Below are 21,310 nucleotides of genomic sequence, written 5' to 3'. Positions count from 1 at the left end.
TGACCTGACAAGTCTAAACCAGCTCATTTTTTCTATCATTCCATTTAATTTTAGTCTGTTCATATTAAGGAGAATGAGAAAAAAACAGCATTCCGTGAAGCACTCATATTTGTTTCCTCCAGTGACTGATTACAATTGAAAAATACATAAATTATCATAAATATTCAGACACCTGATAAGTAAAACTACTGATTAACTGAACTATTCTCTCATTTGTGTTATTATTTAGGAAGTTGTTTTAAAGCATTCCCCTTCTACCCCTACAGAAATGATGAATTTTCCTTACCATAAGGTGAGCCAGCCAGGGGTAATCAAATACATAAACAAGATTTAGTTATACCTGGAATGACTACGGCCAGAGCATTTATTTTTTGACTCCTACTGCTTGAAATATCTACCTTTGCAGACAGTCCTTGAATAATGCCAAAGCAAAAATGGTAGCAGCAGAAAGGAAAATAGTGCTGGTAGAAACCATTCACGTGTGAGCAGCAAGACATCCTGAATTTGCTGCCCTGAGTTTTTCAGCACATATTTGGATGGGGGTTTCAGGAGCCTGGTCTAGTGGAAGGTGTCCCTGTCCATGGCTGGGGGGCTGAAACTGGATGATCTTTAAGGTCCCTTCCAAGGAAAACTGACCTATGATTCTATGAATGTGGGGGCAAAAATGTGGAACAGCAAAGAAGAATTCAGGTCTCAAAACATGGATAACAGGTAACTTCCATTGCAGAAAAACAGTACATAACCTAATTAATGAGTGTTGGACCCATGCATAGGAAGAGATTAAATTACATGGTTTGTTCAGCTTAGCAGAACAAGGAGTAGGCAGGAGAAAAGATGCTACATTTGTAAGAGGTGATGTAAGACTGAAAGGAAATTTGAATTGGTACTTAAACATAATTTTTAATGGTGTTTCAGATGCAGTAGGCTGTCCTATGTAATCTCTGGAAACTGTTCCAGAAAAGTGCAAATCTTACAGGTTATGTGTAATATCTTCCAGCCTCACATGGGAACTGTGTTGGATATCTTTCATACCCAAGTGCATTTCAAAATTGCAAAGGACAATTAACTTCAGGCCCTCAATTTGCCACCAAAGCAGAGTCACGTAAAGGAAATCCAATACTGACATAAAAAGTGAATGGCATGGGCTTATAAGGAACAAAGGCCAGAAATTCAAGATCATCTTCTATATAGATGAGTGACGTACTAGGGCAGTATTGGCAAATGAAATAAGGACAAAATATACTATGATATTGAGATAAATTTTGATAAGTTTACAACAGCAGAAGGCTGGAATCTGTTTCTTAGCAAGAACCTTAATGATGATGGATAAGAAAGGAGGCTCTTTTGGCCAAAGTATGCAACCAGAAGTGCACAATGGATGTCAAAAGGATGGTCAAACTGAGAGCTTTAAATTGAGAATTACAAGAGGCAGAGATTCCTCAGCAAGCAAATGAGCAAGTTGTGGATGAGGTAGGCAAGCTAAAAGCCAGGGAAGATTGGAACAGAAGGGATATAACAATCAAGAAAACAATGCCGAAGTGGCATCACTTTAAGCACGCTCATTCACCAGAAAAGTCTCAAGAGATTTCCACACAAGATTGTTCCATAGGCACTTCCTTCTTTACAAACCTATGCTTAAATACTTTGATGCTAATGGACACAGCATGAGAAACCAATAGAAGGAATTAGAAGTTTACGTAGAGTTACAATCATTAAACTAAAGGAGACATGACAAGATAACTCACACAATTAAATTAATGCAATGGTTGGGTACAGGCTCTTGGAAAGACAGACCAGGAAGGATAGGAAAGTATGTTGACCTTTTTGTGAGACTGCAGCTTGAATGCCTGGAGCTTTGCCTAGGGCACTATACTGGTGCATTGGGTTATTCTTCCTCAGGTGCAAGACTTTGCATTTCCTTTTGCTGAACTTCATGAGTTTCCGTCCAGCCTTATTTTCCAGCCTGTCCAGAACCATCTGCATGGCAGCATAGACATCTGGTGTATCATCCACTTACAGTTTTGTACCATCTGTGACCTTGCTAAGGGTGCACGGTCCCATTGTCTAGATCATTAATGGAGATATTTGAGGAACAGTACTGGCCCAGAATCAACCCTTGGGATAGACCACTAGTGACTTCCCTCCAACCTGACTTTGTACCACTGATCACAACACTCTGGACTTGGCTGTTCAGAGTTTTCAGTCCACATCACTGCCTACTTATCTAATCCATATTTTGTCAGCCTGTCTATGAGGGTGTTGTTGGAAATAATGTCAAAATTCTTACTAAAGCCCAGGTAGAAAACAACCACTGCCCCCTCCTCCTTCACAAGGCTAGTCACTAGACGATCTGAAAAGGCCCTTTCGAACTTAAATGCTTCCGTGAGTCTATGATCTTGAGTATGACAGTTTCCTAGTCTGCGACTAGAAGAGTAGACAGATTGTGCCAATCTATCTGTCAGATAAAAGATAGCTGCTGTAATCTCAAAGTGATTGGGACTGAATAATATCAGGTTTACTGATATGAGTAAACCTGGAACCTGACTACTACCTGTCAGCCTTATTTGGCAGTGCTGGGGAATTTTAGAGCTGACTTCCTCTAAATTTATGCTCATCAGAGCTACCAATGAAAATGGTAGCACACTTCTGTATCTGTACTCAGTAGACTAAAACATTGATGAATTTCACTGTTCTCTGTTTGAAGAGGCATCAGCCCTGGAGTTACAGTCCCTGTTCTGCTAAAGACCTCTTATGGGATCTTAAAGAGGTCTTTAGCTAAGTAAGAGTATTAACCTCATCTACTTAACTACATCATCACGTGCCCTGTAATTGAGTGCACCCAAAGTTAAGAACTGAAATTCTCAGTACAGAGAATAGAGAGAACCAAGTGCCTCTAGGGGGTGATTAAGAGCATTAAGTTAAATACTTAATGTTACATAGTGTGAATAACCTCCCAATGACATGCTGTTTTTCCTGGTGAATTCACACAATGAAAATGTACAGAATGGAAACGTTCAGTGAGAAAGCTGCGTATTCAATATTTATTTTTATCTGAATGCTATGTGTCTTTATAGCACATATCATACAAATTTTTGCAGTTCATGAAGTAGAGGTGTTGTGGAAAATCGTTTTATTCCCTTATCAAACAACATAAATAAAACATTGAAAGTAGCTGATTTGTTTTACCTTCTTTTACCATGATGACTTATGTGGCAATTCTTAAAGTAAATGCAATCTCACAAACCACTGTATCACTGAGCACTGTCAGAATAAGGTGTGGGACGAAGGAGATAAAGCAGCAAAAGAAAGTAATTGTTCTGTAAATTGTAGTTGCATGAAGACCACTATAAAAATACATCACTACACTTTGCCCAACACTTCTTTACAATTAAAGATTTTACTGACAGTGTTGAAAACATGGAAATTGCAACTTGTAATTAAAACAACAAAACAAGCTTGCCCCACACAGTTTTTATATACATTATGAGCATTTGGTAAGAACAATGTATTTCTGTACAGAAAAAAATACTGTCTATGTAAATACTGTCTATGTTAGATTTCTTCCTGAGTCTTACTTATCTAACCGGATTGCCAGGCTTCAGTACAAGGTTCTCTTGCGTTTATAGTAGCTGTCACCATTGGAAGACACTACACAAAAATCAGGCTCTGCACAAGCCATTTGCTGTTGAGGTAAACACTACAAACACGATCTACATACATAAGATGAGGAGTTGATGAAACATTGAAAAAACAGAATGATTTTCCTAAGACTTCATCCTTTAATTGTGTAACTTTCTTTGTTCCTCTGTGCAACTTTCACTAACAAAATCTCTAGTACCAAGAGTCAAAAACAGTTCAGGATGCCGTAAATTAATTTTAACTGATAAAAGCAAAAAAGCATATAGGATTCAGGTGGAGACTACTTAGAGCCCTGAAGGTCGCACATACAGCTGATTCAACCCTGGCCTCAGTGAAGATGACATAAACTTTCCACCTCACAGGTCCTAAAAAAGTCTTTTTCCTTGTTTCTCTAAGCTTGCACTAAAAAGTGAGGCAAGAGGGTTATGAAGCTATAGTCAGCTTAGCCTCCTCATGGCACCTCCTGTTAACTGTGTTCCTGTTAGAGGTTTCTAATTTATCTTTAAGTATAATCCAAATAAAATAAAGGCAGAAGTCCCATACCTCCTATGGATAACAAAACAACATCTTTGCTTTACCTTAATAAGCCAAATGTACTCTCTTCATCTCCAGGTTCTTCCAACAGGTAGAAGAACCCACGCTGGCACTGCCAGTAATCCTTCAATGTGGGTGTTGCAGTGAGGTAGCAGAGGCTGGGGACTGGTACTACAAAGGTATTGCCAGGTAAGATTATGAAGAAATTTTAAAAATGGTGTTATAAGAGAAATTCCTCCACCTTCATTTGTTTCCTTCCTCTTTCCAGCTAAATTTCACCACTGAGAATACAACCACACACATCTTCATAGTATCTGTCTCCTGTCATATTTTTTTTGCAGCTGAGTTTTGATTTGGATTTACATCAATAAACAGGTTTTTATCCTGTCTCAGGCAGGGAAGCAGAAGTTTTCCAAAGTTGATAACAATTCCAGCAGCCTACAGGAGATTTTATTTCTATTTCTTTAAGCTGCAGAGTTTTTCTGCTCAGCAGACTAGTATCCAAATACAGCTGGGAAAATATGACACGGAAATGTGTGCAAGGGATTACCAACACAACTACTTGCAACCAAAATCTCCACAGGGAGGTTAGACAGAATTTTTTTTCTCAAAAGACTCTCAATTATGAAGTTACAACAGCCTGTGGCTTTTGGATAGGTTTAAATCATAAAGCAAACATCTGTCTGACAAATCCCAAGTGTCAGCTCGGTGAGGATGATACTGACTCCCTTGGCACGCTCTTTGCCCATCTGTAGCAAGTGAAGAGCTCCTTGAAACAGTCTTGGTGCAGGATCTGTTCCACAGCCTGTATCCTCTGCCATGGGGCCTCTGATAGGCCTTGCACATATTGGGCAAGGGAGGAGGAAATACTTGCACCATCCCTCTTGCCTCTCTATAAAAGTATTTCAAAACCTTATAACAGAAAACTGTTAATGGGCTATTTTGTGATAACAAAAAATAAAATTTTGTGCAGCCCACTGTAATATAAAAAAAAGGTAAATTAATTTTCTTCAGAATACAAGGTTATTATGAACCTGATGGAATCCAATTCTCCTTAACAGAATGTGTTAAAAATACTGATAATAATATTGTTCCATACCAGAAGCTATGCTTTAAAGATTTTTTTTTTTAGGTGGGAATTAACTCTTCTAGTGAAGCTTTAAGCTGTGAAAGAATTCAGCTTCTCCACTTGTATATGGGTAAATCAATACAACGCATTTATTGTTAAACTGGGCAAGAAGGCATCTGTGAGTTGTTCTGTTTCTAGATCTTTCCAGTGATGGGACTTTCCACCTTCTTAGAGTGAGACAACACTTCACTACCAGTCATAAGAGCCATTCAACCATCACACTCTTCTTTAATGCTCTTGGCTAATTTACCAGAACCTTTTTACTCATCACAGAACCCAATCCCCCTCCCTTCCTCACTTATTTTTTTATTGTCTTTACCTTCTCACTTGCCTAACTCCTCACACCACTTAGTATTTGCTTTCACCTTTCTTGTTCTTGCTAGCACCAGGTCTTAAAAAGAATCTCTTTGCATACCCCTGCTGCTCCTGACATGCCCTTCGGAAGAACTACTTATAGCCACACTATGACATCACCAATTTTATGACATCACCAATTTTACGACATCACCAATTTTACGATATCACAGAATCTTAGAATGACAGAGGTTGAATGGGACATCCAGCGATCATCTCATCCACCTCACCTGGTCAAGTAGGGCCACCTGTAGCAGGCTGCCCAGGACCATGTACAGACAGCTTTTGAATATCTTCAAGGATGGAGACTGTACAACCTCTCTGGGCAACATATGCCAGTGCTTGATCACCCTCACAGTAAAAGTGTTTGCTGATACTGGGATGGAACCTGCATTTTTGTCTGTGCCCACTGCCTCTTCAATATCTCTCTTTACCTCTTTAACACCTCTTTCATGCCTCTCTGTAAGTGTTCCTACATACAGTTGTGACAGTAATCAGATTGCTGGTCCATGGACACCCAGGACTTGACATTCTGCTACAGTTTTCTCTTTTTTGCTTCTTATGCTTCCTGAGGGAAAGGCCTCTTTTTTTTTTTTTTTCCTGCTTTTGCAGTGGTTCCTGGTCTATGCCTGAGGCCCCCTGACACCATATAGATGCAAACAGCAACAAGAAATAAAGTCATTTTTGTTCCTGTCTTTCCTCCTGACCTCTATTCTTATTAGGAGAGAACATTCATATGCACAGAACATGAAGAATAATTGCATCACTCCTTTACAATCAACCTCAGTATTTGTGGAAGACCCTGCAAATATGTCTTTCCATGGACAACACTGGTTTTTGATTCCCTATCTCCAGTTTTGAAGTTCATTATTCTTATCAGGAACATCACTATTCAACTCAGAAGGACTTAAACATTTCTTTGTCTTTTGCTGTAGATTGTTCTCCTGGAATCCAAAATTGAGTGATGGAGTATGCAATGTAATTTGGGAGTGAACTAAGATCAAAGCAAGATTTTTGTCTTTGCATTCCTCTGATCTTCAGCAGTCTTAAGGAAACTCTAAACTAGATCAGATGTCAACATGCTGTGGTCATAGCTCAGTCACATCCTATCTCTTTCTGGTGATGACAGAGGGAGCTTAGACTTACAGTTAAATGAGTCTGGAAAGATAAATCTAAATGCTGAAAAGCCACTCAGTTTTAGATGCTGTTGCACCTTTCCTGCACCACTTTCAGTGCTGCTGCACTGAATATGCTGCATTTTCCTTATGCTGGTATAGGTTTCTTCAGCATCAGTGGGATCTTTTAAAACTTATTCTATATTCCTGGATTTTCTTTTTTTTCTCCCACATGCTTGACATAAAATAACTGTAGATGGAGGTCATTAACTAGGCTATTATATTTCATTCTTTACCAGGGTAGTTGACCTTAAATTCTGATTATAACTCTATTACTTCTACAAGAAATACAAGGGGAGCCTTCGATTGGCAAAAAAACCCATGGATCTATTTTTTATTTAACTCACAAAGGTAAAGAATAAAGTAATTATATTTGAAAACAGCATAAATCAAATATACGGATTTCTCTGCACTAGAAAGGTTTTGTTTCTTTGTTTTAAATATCTTTAGGGTTTTTGTTTTGTTTTGTTTTGTTTTGTTCTGTTTTTAATCACAAAGTGGCCTTACTTTGAAACACAAACACTCCTCTTAGTGCTTGGGTTTTGTTGGTCTTTTATCTTGTTTTAATTAGCTCACTTGGGAAGCAATGTAACACTATTGCAGAAAAAGCTGTATCCATAGATGAATCCTTCTTTTCAATTAGCTGTAAAAATCCGGTCCCCCTTCCCACACTTACACCACATTATTCCACACTTGGCACAATCAACTTCTCTCAATGTCTTTCATTATTTTGAGGTCATCTTGATAGGAAACATCCCATTCACTTGTTTTATGCCAGCAGGCAGCAAGATGGACACTTTTTTTCACGTCAGGAGTCTAACATAGCAGCCATGACCAGGGCTGCATTCAGTACTGCAAAGTTCCACAACATTTCGGTATCAAAACAGAGTAATCAAAGCAAGATTCCAAAAAATAACAACTCCTCCCAAAGTAATAAAAACGACTTTTTTTTCAGTCCTGCTACAAAGCAATTTCTGTCAAAAGAATAGAAATGCAGAAACTACAATCCAATTCTTGCTAGTACAGAGACTTATCCTGTTTTTTATGGAACATTGTGCAAACAAGAGAAGACTCTAAGGGTCAGTTTTGCCCCCAGGGATCTCCTCACTACAGGTGTGTCAGGGATACAGAAGCACTGACAAGCAGTCAAGGAGAAATAGAGAAATGTTTCCTGGATACACAGGGCAGAACTAGGAAGGCCGAAGAACACCTAGAGCTGAAATTGCTGAAGGACATTGAGGGCAACAGAGGAGGTTTCTGTAGTCACAGCAGCAACAAAAGGAATACCAGGCAGAACATGCTCCTTTTGCCCAGTGTGGTAGATGAAAAAGTGATGGAGAGCATGGAAAAGGCTACCTCAGTGAAGGACTCAATATCTTCACCCCCTCAGCCTTCACTGGCAAGATCTGCTGCTCAATCCAGGCCTTTCACATCTTTGCTTAGCAGCAAAGACTGGCAGAGGTAGGTGCTACACATGATACAGAAAGACTGAATTATGCACTAATTACAACAGTTAAACATATGCAAGTCCATAGGACTAGATAGGATGCATCTGAAGGAGCTGGGAAACTGGCTTGAGGTTAATTAGGGACCATTCTCTATTGTATTTGAAAATCTGTGGTGAATAAGCAAACAAAGGCTAGATAAGGCAATTGTTAAAACCATCTTCAAACAAAACAAGGGTTCATGGAACATAGAAAAAAAATCCTTTGCTACATAGGAAGATGTTAATAGGAAAGTATTACGGGAGCTTTAGTATACCTTGTCTTTAGGAAATAAAATTTCTTCAATATTTTTTGAAAATTCTGAGGCTGACAAAATGGAAGGACTTGTAACAATGGGGATCTTCTCTATGTGTTGCAGGAAGAACCTCCCAAAAATTATTTGGACTGCAGTTTATAGTATTCAGCAGAATGCTACTTCCTGTGGGAAGGTGAGCATTTCTCATCTGAAGCCTAATAATAAGAAATATCACAAATACAAATATGAGGTATCCAAGAGGATTTAAAATCCAGAGAAACTTCAAAAAGACATAATAATGTGATAATTGCATGTAAACTGGACATACTATAGAAAATACTGTGTCTCTACAGTAATGTATTCAAAAATGGAGATCTCTGTAACCGAGCAATGCAGCTAAACTTTTCTCAAGACCAATGACACATTGTTGTGATTCATAATTTGAGATGTCAAATTCTTTAACATCTTTTGTAATAATTACAGACAAATGTCCCTTATCAGTGCGATAGCCTGATAGCTCAGGCTGTACAGAGTTTGACAGGGTTTTTGTAATATGGTCTGCATTTCAACTAAAACAGCACAATACATACTGCAGTGGGAATTCAGTTAGAAATGCATCTGAAATGTGCACATTAACTGGTTGTGGTCTGTGTTATAAAGAGAACTCCAGTCAAAACCCAATGCGTCACATAGGCAGCACTAACAAATACTGTACTGAATTAGACAATACTATATTACAGCCTTTAATTAATCTCTCTACTAGTGTAGGAATATTTCTACTAATAACTACTTTTAAACTTCCCAAAGATGAAACTTGGATCTCCACCTCCGGAGGTTATTCTAACATTTAAATCACATCAGTATGAGAAAATTAGTTCCTCAAATTAAATCCAAATGTTCACCTTTTCCAGATACATCACATAAATCCTGGTTACTTATTTGCCCAACTTTGAATTCATCCACTGGTTTCACACATTTTAAATTCTCTGAGCTTCTCAATCATTACTCGACAAAGCTCTACCTGATGAGTTCTCTAAATTTATTCCATACAGCTGTCCTGGTAATTTGCACTTTTGTCAGAACAGTTCAGTTTGTTAATATATTTCTGGTAGTGACTGCAGAGAATTGCAAAAAATAGGGCAGGTCTTGGGCTGAGCTGACACATTCAACCCAGCTCAGAGAAAAATATAAAGGCAAAGGTAATCTCATGATTTCTCTGCAGCTGAGATCCTCTTGGTGCTGATCTGGTTTTGATATAAAATGAAGTACATTGACAGTTGTTTCATTGAGCCTGTTAGAGCAGAAAGGATTTCTGGAGCACACAGATCTGCTCTGTGGCACCTGGTCCTGCTCTAGAACTTGGGAACACAGATGAACAAAGAAAAGTGTTGTGTGCCTGAGGAATGCACATCTATCTAATTTCCTTAGGAAATTTCCTTACCAGCTGATGTAATTTAAACCAATCCTGAGTTGACAGTAAGTTGCTGCTTGTGGTAGTCACAGAACCTCAACAGAACACAAATGAGATGAATGTCCATGCACACTTCTGTTGAACTATGCAGTACGAGCCAGCAGAATTATGGGTTCTGCCAAACCCTGTGGGACAGTGACTAGTCTCTGACCTTATGCCTGGCAGAACTGGCTGACAGAAGCAGTGCACATTGGCTCAGGGAAAGCATCAGCCAGCACCCTGGGGCAGTTAGAAATGTTGCTCGGGCCACCTATCACCCTCTACTGAGGAAGCAGAACTGTCTGGCAGACCAGGCAGGGAGTTAAGTCTAGCAGCTGACTGCATCACAGTTCAGTCAAGCGCATCCCAATTCCAGTCTACTCAACCCACTCACAGATGAATTGTATCCATGGCCATTCTTGGTACAATCATCTGCTCCGTGGGGAATGTGAGCAGTAAGATGCCCTGTTAGAAGCTGTGGATAAGCCAGTGATCTCTCGGATTTGTCTGGAAGTGCAGAGGATGAAGAAGCCATCATGTTTGTATCAGGATGCTATCTGTTTAAAGGGAGAATGGTCCAGCTTTCTAATGTAACGCATAAAACTAGTCATATAAGCTTCTATTTCCTAGATGCCTGTGGGAGTGGGTTTGACCTATACAGACAAAAGTGTCCCAGGTGCAGCTTTTTCATAGAATCACAGAATCATTTAGGTTGCAAAAGACCTTTAAGATCACCAAGTCCAACTGTAAACCTAACACTGCCAAGTCCACCACTAAACCATGTCTCCAAGAACCATATCTACATGACTTTTAAATGCCTCCAAAGATGGTGACTCAACCACTTCCCTGGGCAGCCTGTTCCCATGCTTGATAACCCTCTCAGTGCAGATTTTTCCCCTAATATCCATTCTAAAGCTGTCCTGGCACAACTTGAGGCTATTTCCTCTCATGCTATCACTTGCTACTTCAGAAATGAGATGAACACTAGACCCACTTTTCAGGCAGTTGTAGAGAATGATCATGCTACACCATGACTAACAACTGGATGTCACCTTTTCTTATGGCTTGCATTCTTGTAGTAGGCCAAGACTCACCATGTTTTCAATTTTTCTGAAATTATAATATTTGCCTAACGATATGGCCTGCAGTCTCAGGCACCCATAAGCTTTCCCCAGCCAGCAGCTTGGTTGCAGTGTCACCATTCTGCTATGGAGGATGGTGGCCTGCTGCAGGACCCACACAGAGGAGGGAACCCTCTAACCGTAAGCTTTGCTGTGTAGAAGAGAGAAGACCATATGTCAAGAATACCAATTATTAAAGTAATGAGCATTTATACAGCCTCTAATTCAGAACAGAGAGGAAGGATATATTCTGTTGCAATAATCCTACATTTCAGGAAGTTTAGAAAGGCACTGTAAAGTTATGAAAGTTTCTCCTTACATGAAAATAATATAATTTTAAAAAGCACTTGCTTTTAATACAAAAAGGAAATAATATTTAATCAGTTCTGACTCCTTCCTTATTACTTCCCTGAGAAAAGGACAAAATCCTTAAATAAAATCTTTAAAAAATAAGTAAATGTGATGTCTTATGCCTTAAAATGCATTAAAAAATGTAGGCAGGATTCCTTATATATGTTGAGATACCTACTGCAATTACATTTTTAGCTTCTGAGTATTTACATTTTCGAGGGTTATGCATACATCTTTATTTTTAAAGAAAAAAGTCATTAGCTCTTTGCATTTCATATTTAGTGACGAGATTCATCTCTCCCATCCACGAGTGATGCAGGGTAAGGGAGGAAACACAACAAAGCCCATAAAATCTTACTAATAATAGAACAGGTAAAATAACTAAATCAGATCATGAACTCACTGTATTTAAGATTTCTTCTCCTATTTTTTGATCTGAATGTTGATGTATCTACATTTACCTGTACTCTGAATATGGTGGTGAGAAGTGAATAACATATTGATATGGGATTTAACAGTTCAAGATGAACTTGCAACATGGATGTGATCTTTACCATAAAGTATCTCATAGTATCAATATCTCCTATTAAAAGACATGGCCCTTGAAGGACTGCTTCTTCTTTTATTTATACATCTACCCTCGTGATTCCTTTGTTTTCCCTTTTAAATCAGAGTATTTAACTACTGTGTTTAGGTCTTAGGAGGGTAGTATTTTATTACTTATTTTGAGTAATTTTCCTTGTATCTGTCTGCTGTAGAGTACTCGGTATCCTGCTCATAAGGGATTGTTGCATACAGTAGGTGCATGGAATTTTGAATTCCTTACAATTTTTTATAAGGAAGAATGGAATCAAAACTACTGAAAACAAAACCCACCACCTTATAAAACCATTGTAACCACAATACAGTAATTAAAAACTCCATTGTTTATGCAGAACACTCCTTAACTCACATTTTAAATTACAGACAGCAAAATGAAAAGTTACTTGAAAATGCATTAGCTGAACAGAAGAGTTTAGATTGTTTAGAAGATTTCAGGCTAAATTTAGTTTCAGAGATGGAATGAAAGCCTATGTAAAACTCCCTCCACATGAATAGAATCAGTGCATTTCCTGATGTTGCTTATGTGCCAGTGTCTAGGACGTCACAGGCAAGATGTCAGCTTTAACCAATATTCATTTTCCCATGGGAGCTCATCATAATGGTGACTCAATCGAAAACATGTAAGCTAACCCCTTAAAACTATTCATAAAGCAACTGCAAATTTTGTGTCCTCAAATAAAGAAGTAATACAGACACTAAGCTTTTGCCGATAGGATGTGTTCACACTTTTTTAAAAAAACAATTTATAATTGCAGAGTTCTGGAATATTAAGAAAATTCCAGCTAACATTCAGCCTTCTGCCAAATAATACTCCAGCCAGCTGGAATTTTACCATGGACTTCAGTGGGGCCAAGAGAAGTCCATGATCACATTAAGTGTTTCAATAGCTTCAGTGAGCTTTGAATTTTAACAAGTGAATGAATTTGAGATAATTCCAAACAATTAAACAAATGATAAAAAACGGATTTTTTACAGAATTAATGGCACAATAACTAAACGGCTGCTTCTCATGGGATAAATTAAGGACAATTCTTATATTAACAGTAAATAGAATGTCTTTTATAAAAACAACTGTTATGGAGCTCTTCTGAAGCAAACAAATATTTGAGGGAAAAAAGAGAGTTCTACTTACTACATTATTCATAGTTGTACTGGTTGAATTCACTTATTTTCATAATTTTGCCACATCTTTAACAGTTTTGAACAAGCTTTTCTATGTCTGCATTTCTTAGCAAGTTCCACATTGCTAAAATTCCTCTTGCTTCTGTGTATTTATAATTCATTTCTGTCCTTATGGATTATCAACAAACACATTTATTTTTCTTACAGTATTTATACACTGAACAATTCTGCTGCTGCATTTGTTACTTTTAAAAGGCAATTCTCCCCATAGCACCCATTACCTTCACACCCTTAAACTGCTAATACTTCGTAATAATGTATTACAATAACCTTCAATAATGTGCCTTAACATATCTGGGTTTAGGAAATAATATTGAAGCTGTTACATTTCTGTTTATGAGTACTGACATTCTTAACCAATATAAATTTCAAGTGCATTTTCAGTTTACCGATACACTGCATTGGCTAAGAAATCTTGCTGATCCAGTAAGGAGATGGGAAGAGCTTTTAAAGTCAGTGATCCATGAAGTCTCCACGCAAGTTTTGTCATACCAGCGAGATGACAGTATACTAAGCCAATCCTGCTATTGGAGAAGTCATAAAAGGCAACACACATATGGTTTGTCTGTTCATCATAGCTTTGATATCGTGCATTTTATAGATTTGCACATATTGTGCCAATTCAAAGACCATCTATGAACTTAATTCCAGAAACTGGAAAAGAAATGTGAATGGTTTGGCTGGGGCACATCCTCCTGCGCTACATTAGTCTGCATAACAGAGGCAGGTGGCTTTCACTCTGCACAGAAACACTTCCTCCTCTGGTGCAGATCTATGAATATTTTACCTTCCCCCAATATTTGCATTGGAAACCAGTTTATCTCCAATACAGTTATCATTCTGGGCAAAATCAGAATTCCTGTAATCAGTACGGTAAATTGGAATTCTGCTAAAAAGAAACAAAGTGAAACCTTTAGGATTTGGATGTGACATTATACAAAGACCTCCAAATAAATGAGTTTGGTGTGCTTCAGGCAAACACTCCTTGCCCCAAATAGCAATGCATTGGTGAAATTCACTGAAATTTTATTCAAATGAAGAACTCAGTGACAATCTTACTGAAGTTAACGTGACTTTGACTGTCAATCTGAGTGAGAGTAGAAGGGAGCATTATATTCTTTCTCTTCTTTGTGCATAGTGCCACCTAGACTGCCATGGAACTGTACCACATGTAAGCTGTGAAATGTCTAGCAACTGTTTACGTACCATTAGGTATATTTAAAATAATTCATACCAATAAAGATGGCTTGGGCTTTCCAGCAGTTGCTTGAAAAGGCATAAATAGAAAAGGTCAAAATAGTAATTCTATTTTATTCTACTGAAACTAAATATTTTCGTATTTGCAAAACCAGTAAAAAAAAAGATTAGCAGCATTTTTACCAAGAACACACTGTTGCTTTTTTTCAGCACTTTGGAATACATACTTTTGGACAGTGACAGAAGGAAAAACAGTGACAGGGGATGAGGAAAAAGCTGAGGTACTTAATGCCTTCTTTGCCTCAGTCTTTAATTGTAAAGAAAGTCGTTCCCTCTGTGTACAAACCCAGGAGCTAGAGGAGCAAAATGAGGCTCCCATGATCCAAGAGGAGGTGGTCAGAGCCTTGCTAGCCCGACTAGACACCCACAAATCTATGGGGCCGGATGGGATTCACCCAAGGGTATTGAAGGAGCTGGTGGATGTGCTGGCCAAACCCCTTTCCATCATCTTCCAACAGTCCTGGAAGACTGGGGAAGTCCCACTGGACTGGAGGCTGATGTTGTGCCCATCTACAAGAAGGGTTGGAGGGAGGATCCAGGGAACTACAGGGAAAGTCATGGAGCAGGTGATCCTGAGTGCTACCATGAAGCACATGCAAGAGAACCGGGTGATCAGGCCCAGTCAACATGGGTTCACAAAAGGCAGGTCTTGCCAAACTAACCTGATCGCCTTCTATGACAAAGTGACTCGGCTGCTGGATGAGGGAAAGGCTGTGGATGTATCTTCCTGGACTTCAGTAAAGCCTTTGACACAGTTTCTCACAGCATTCTGCTTCGGAAACTGTCAGCCTCTGGCCTGGACAGGCGCACACTCTCCTGGGTGGAAAACTGGTTGGCTGGCCGGGCCCAGAGAGTGGTGGGAAATGGTGTGAAATCCAGCTGGAGGCCAGCGACAAGTGGGGTTCCCCAGGGCTCAGTGCTGGGTCCAGCCCTGTTCAATGTCTCTATCAATGACCTGGATGAAGGCATTGAGTGCACCCTTAGCAAGTTTGCAGACGACACTAAGCTGGGTGGAAGTGTGGATCTGCTGGTAGGGTAGGGAGGCTCTGCAAAGGGATCTGAACAGGCTGGACCGCTGGGCTGAGTCCAATGGCATGAGGTTTAACAAGGCCAAATGCCGGGTCCTGCACTTGGGGCACAACAACCCTGTGCAGTGCTACAGACTAGGAGAAGTCTGTCTAGAAAGCTGCCTGGAGGAGAGGGACCTGGGGGTGTTGGTTGACAGCCGACTGAATACAAGCCAGCAGTGTGCCCAGGTGGCCAAGAAGGCCAATGGCATCTTGGCTTGGATCAGAAACGGTGTGACCAGCAGGTCCAGGGAGGTTATTCTCCCTCTGTACTCGGCACTGGTGAGACCGCTCCTCGAATCCTGTGTTCAGTTCTGGGCCCCTCACCACAAGAAGGATTTTGAGGCTCTGGAGCGAGTCCAGAGAAGAGCAACGAAGCTGGTGAAGGGGCTGGAGAACAGGCCTTATGAGGAACGGCTGAGAGAGCTGGGGTTGTTTAGCCTGGAGAAGAGAAGGCTGAGGGGAGACCTCATTGCTCTCTACAACTACCTGAAAGGAGGTTGTAGAGAGGAGGGTGCTGGCCTCTTCTCCCAAGTGACAGGGGACAGGACAAGAGGGAATGGCCTCAAGCTCTGCCAGGGGAGATTTAGGCTGGACATTAGGAAAAAGCTTTTCACAGAAAGGGTCACTGGGCACTGGAACAGGCTGCCCAGGGAGGTGGTTGAGTCACCTTCCCTGGAGGTGTTTAAGGCCCGGCTGGACGAGGTGCTAAGGGGAATGATTTAGTGTTTGATAGGAATGGTTGGACTCGATGATCTGGTGGGTCTCTTCCAATCTGGTTATTCCATGATTCTATGATTCTATACTACAGTCATTTGCAGTTGTGACAAAAGTGGTACCAAAAGAAAGTTGTATTCAAAGCCTAAGTATTAAGGAGGTCATGAAGTATGTAAAAAAAACCCCAAAACCTGGCCTGCATCGAAAGAACCATGGCCCGCACATCGAGGGAGGTGATTCTCCCCTGCTACTCCGCTCTTGTGAGACCCCACCTGGAGTACTGTGTCCAGTTCTTGAAACTCCAGCATAAGAAGGATATGGAACTGTTGGAATGGGTGCAGAGGAGGGCCACAAATATGATCAGAGGGTTGGAGAACCTCTGCTATGACTTGGGTTTGTTCATCCTGGAGAAGAGAAGGCTCCAAGGAGACCTGATAGTGGTCTTCCAGTACCTAAAGGGAGCCTACAAGAAAGCTGGAGAGGGACATTTACATAGAATAATAGAATCACCATGTTGGAAAAGACCTCCAGGATCATCGAGTCCAACCATTCCTATCAACCGCTAAACCATGCCCCTCAGTACCTCATCCACCTTTCTTTTAAACACCTCCAGGGAAGGTGACTCAAGCACCAACCTAGGTAGCCTGTTCCAGTGTCCAATGACTCTTTCCATGAAATTTTTTTTCTGATGCCCGGCCTGAACCTCTCCTGGCAGAGCTTGAGGCCATTCCCTCTTGTCCTGTCACCTGTCACTGAGGAGAAGAAGTTGTGGATGCCCTGCCCTGTTCAAGCGCAGGTTGGACGGAGCCTTGAGCGGCCTGGTCTGGTGGGAGGTATCCTTTCCCATGGCAGGGGGCAATTGGAACTAGAAGGTTTTAAGATACCTTCCAACTCAAACAATTCTATGATTCTATGATCTTATTTTTAATTCTGAAGCTTTTATAACTTAAAAAAAAATCTAAAAAACCCTCTAAAAATGAGTTTTCAGAAAAAACACACTATAGGCCTATACTTTTCTAGGACTATATACTGATTTCAGTTTTAGATGATATCCTGTCCAGGTTGGAATCACAACTATGATCAGCTTGCTCCAGAACAGGTTTCTGATTGTTTTCACTGCTTTTCTCATTACTGTTTGAAAATATCTCATATTACTGTGAGAAAATATCCACCCTCCCAGCAGTACTAAATACTGTAAAGAACAATGCAAAGACTCAGTGTCAGGTAAGCCTCCACTTGGCCGCTTTCTCCTCTGGTTTACCTGGGTGTTTCTGATTCTTTTTGGAATTCATATAGCAGAAGGTAAATTGATCTAAACAACCTTCCTAGTCAAGAAGTGGTGGTAAACAACACACTCGCATACAGTCTGTCTTTTTATCTCAACTGAATGAGAAGTCCCTTCTTTAAAACATTTTTCTGGGAGACAAATCGGTACATAATGGCTGCAGTTAGAAAATCAGCTCAGACTGACTCAGATAAGCTTTAGAAAACTACATAAATATAGAATGATTTTGTTAAGACTCATTAAAAATAAGGCTGATTTGTTTCAGAGGCCTCATAACCAATGTTGGTATGGAGAGGAAATTCATCTCAGAACAGGCATGCTCACAGAGATTGCTTGATATATGGAAAGTTTCAATAAGTATCTTCTCTTGGTCAGGGAATTTCTTTGCTCTGGTTGGTGTAATTATCACCAGTAAACTTAATCACTACAGACATAATGTGCCCAGAAAAACTTGTGACGGAATGATTAGAAAAATCTTTCCCCAAGGAAGGTAGTATAGTCAGGAGTACTTAATCAGGAAACAGGCGGTGCAAGGTCATGTCCAAAAGTCTTTGTATGGGAACAGGCAAAACAGCATCTGTAAATTAGGTTTACTTTCTAACATATAACCTATTGTTTGCCAAAATACATAGATAATATATTGTCTACTGTTTCTCAGAATGCTTAGCTGGTGGTTGGGAAACCTGGGGATCAAAGACAGGCTTAATGCAGAAATTGGTCCCTTGAAGTTTTTGTTTTGCATTTAGTTTCTGACTTTTTGGCTTCAGTGAACTTGTCATCTGTGATCAGCAAATGACACGACAGACATTGCATAGTCACGACTTTGGACCTCTCTTCAGCTAGGTCCTCAGCTGGTTTAAGGAGTTACGCAGACTTCCACAACCAATATTTCACCTTGCTGTCCACTCAGCTCTGGTAGCCGGTATTAAAAGTATCCCTCAAGGGACAGAAGAGCACTGTGAATTAATTTAACCTAGCAGTTCAATCTCTACAAACTTGCTACAAACTAATGAAATTACATGGTCAAGCAATGACAGACTTGCACTACACTTAAGCTCCTTTCATGTTAGTTTGAAACACCTGAGGTAACAAAAAGATGCTTCAAGGAAAAGCTCGTTAGTTAATGCATCTCTTAGAAACATAAAACTGTGGTGTTGTACTTGTATTAATGTATAGGTGACTTCTACCATTAGGTGTCAGACTGTGGGGAAAAAAAGAAAAGAAAAAGATGGATTTTCCTTTATTTGACCTTCTTTAATGGAAATCTTTGTTACAAGTTCTGTATTGATAGAACTATTTATGAAAATTTATTTACTTTCTGATGGGTACTTTGTACTGATTAGGTGAGAAAGGATTACCTTCTTTCCTGCTATTTATAACACAGCTAATGGTTTTCTTTGGGGCAAATAGCTTCCTATTTATCTTCAGATGTTTTGCTTGACAGGGACAAAGTCAGGACAAAAAGGTCTTCATTGCTTCTTTTGCTACAAGGTAAAAATATTGGGCTGTTTCTTGTAAATGGTTCAGCTCACCCAGGTACTCTCAAATGTATGGGTTGTATTTTTCATATAAAGGATGTTTCCTGTAATTTTGAAGATTATAGCAGAAAGATCTACCCATTAGTCAGTTATCTTCAATACTAGTGTATTTCTAAAAAATGTCTGGTTTAAAATAGTATAGAATTATTCTGGTTTTATTAAAATGCCCTGCCATTTAACTGCCCTTCCATTTGTAGTAGTTTATCTTTCAGGATAACTGTTTTGTAAAAGTTTTAAAATCAGGTGAATCATCAGTTCTCCTGAAAAGCACTGTTCTGCTATTTTCTAATACAGTCATTAGGACAGTTCCTATCCCTCTGTCATATTATTAAATTAATGAGTTCTTTACAATAACTTTACAAAGCTTGCAAGTTATGACATAGCACATCCTTCCTGTTTTACGTAAATAATGAGGTTTCCACCTCTGATATAGATTGGTATTTGCAGGCTCACACATGCAACAGAAAAGTGTTAGCTTTACAACTGATTTCTGTAGCAGAGTTTGTTTGTCCTATGTTAAAAAAACACCCGTTTGCTGAAGTTTTATGGAAATCTCATCAAAACCTCATCAAGTATTTGGCACAAAGAAGTAGTGTTTCTTTCCTGTAAGTGTATTATCTGGTTTCCCCTAACCAGTTTAATATAGTAAAATCACATTGGATCCATCTACATTTAGCTTTTATGTATGAAAACATCTCCATAATTGCCATATGGATCTTCACAAATTTCTGGTAACAGTAGCAATGACAGGGCTGCAATGGGATGTCCCAGTGCAATTCCATCAAATCAGGAAAAAAAGCATAATGGAAACATGAGACAGACTTAGCAGTAAAAGCGTGCTTACCTTCATATGTTCCACTTTCTAAAAGTGCACCACTTTTCTCCAATTCCATAAAATCTTCAACAGTGATGAAGATATAGTCCACACCAGGGACTTCTCCCTCCTTATGTGGCCTTGTGGTGCCTATTAATAAGATGAAAGACACACTGTCAAGCACATGACCTAAATGTAGAATCATTTTTTTGAAGCTTTCAGAAATTTCAGAAAGTAAACATTTACAACAACACATTATACAGTGCATCCTCCATATGAGGATGCCTTTCAAAACCATGTAGATATATTTATTGATGCTGACAGAGGTGTATGATATGCATGTTTAAGATGTTCTTTGGATCCATATTATTTATTCTCACTAATGAAATGTATTATATTGCCATTCACTAGAAAGACTCTCAGTGACACCAGGCATCCAGAGGTAACAAATCTTTGATGTGTTTTTCTTCTGTGGCATCAAACAAAGTCTTGTCTACAATTTCTCTGCTTCAAACATTTATTTAGTACACAAAATAATAAATCTGTAAGTAAATCTGTAAGGGTTCTATTCACATTGCTTATTTCAATGCCTTAAGTGGACTTGATAAATGCTTAGGCTTAAGGGACTGAAAGATTCAAATCACCTGCTAACCATGCTGTCAAACTGCAAAGGTGCTTATATGTAGTTATTGCCTCTATTGCAATCTGGATGACAGAACTCCATAAATGTCGACAGACAATATTTCATACACACTGAGAAGTGACTCAGCTTAGCTAGCAGAAGTTGAGACGCTAGGAGGGAAGCATCTGAATTTGACCTAATTTCCTAATGGCCCAGTTTATTGTGGTCAGACTGAAATCATTAAAGAAGTTTCAAAACTCCATTTTGAAAAGGGAGAGCTTTAGGTCCTCCTCAGTCTCAGTGTTTGAAACATCTTAATCAATCAATTCCTTATCAATACTGTAGTGATTACATCATGATCACAGGGTTTGGATTTAAGAATGTTGACACTGGAAAGTGGCTAGAACCCAGGTCTTCCACTTCCTGAACCAAAGTTTAACATTATAATAGTGTGTGAAAGACATCTCTTCCTCAGTTTTTAATCCACCATCTTAAACACTGTATCTTGACTCTTACATTATGCAATAGTGATTCAGACATCTCTTCAGGTCAGCTAACATAAAATCTATTTAATCTACTTTTTGGTGTCTATTAGTCATCTGCATTTGAAACTCTTGAATCATTCTGTGTGAGACTCATAAGATTATGAAAATTAAGTGTAATTGTCTAAACTTCTACCATGTGTATAAATGATTACAGATGACAGAGATATCTATGATGGAAGCAAGAGAG

The 21,310-nt window shown here is 39.3% G+C and overlaps 1 protein-coding gene across 16 annotated transcripts in view; it reads right to left on the bottom strand.

The window, feature by feature from the left end:
• Positions 1–21,310, bottom strand: part of MAGI2 (membrane associated guanylate kinase, WW and PDZ domain containing 2) — a 741,259-nt gene that overhangs the window by 281,785 nt on the left and 438,164 nt on the right. For all 16 annotated transcript variants that reach the window (XM_069878960.1, XM_069877803.1, XM_069878147.1 and 13 more), the window contains one exon: positions 19,987–20,106. In XM_069878960.1, coding sequence (XP_069735061.1) covers positions 19,987–20,106 — 120 coding nt within the window. The remainder of the gene's footprint in view (positions 1–19,986; positions 20,107–21,310) is intronic.

This window comes from Phaenicophaeus curvirostris, chromosome 1 (genome assembly GCF_032191515.1).
Source record: "Phaenicophaeus curvirostris isolate KB17595 chromosome 1, BPBGC_Pcur_1.0, whole genome shotgun sequence".
NCBI lineage: Eukaryota > Metazoa > Chordata > Aves > Cuculiformes > Cuculidae > Phaenicophaeus > Phaenicophaeus curvirostris.
Note: the sequence above shows the minus strand (reverse complement) of the source record. Positions and strands in the feature narration are given on the sequence as shown.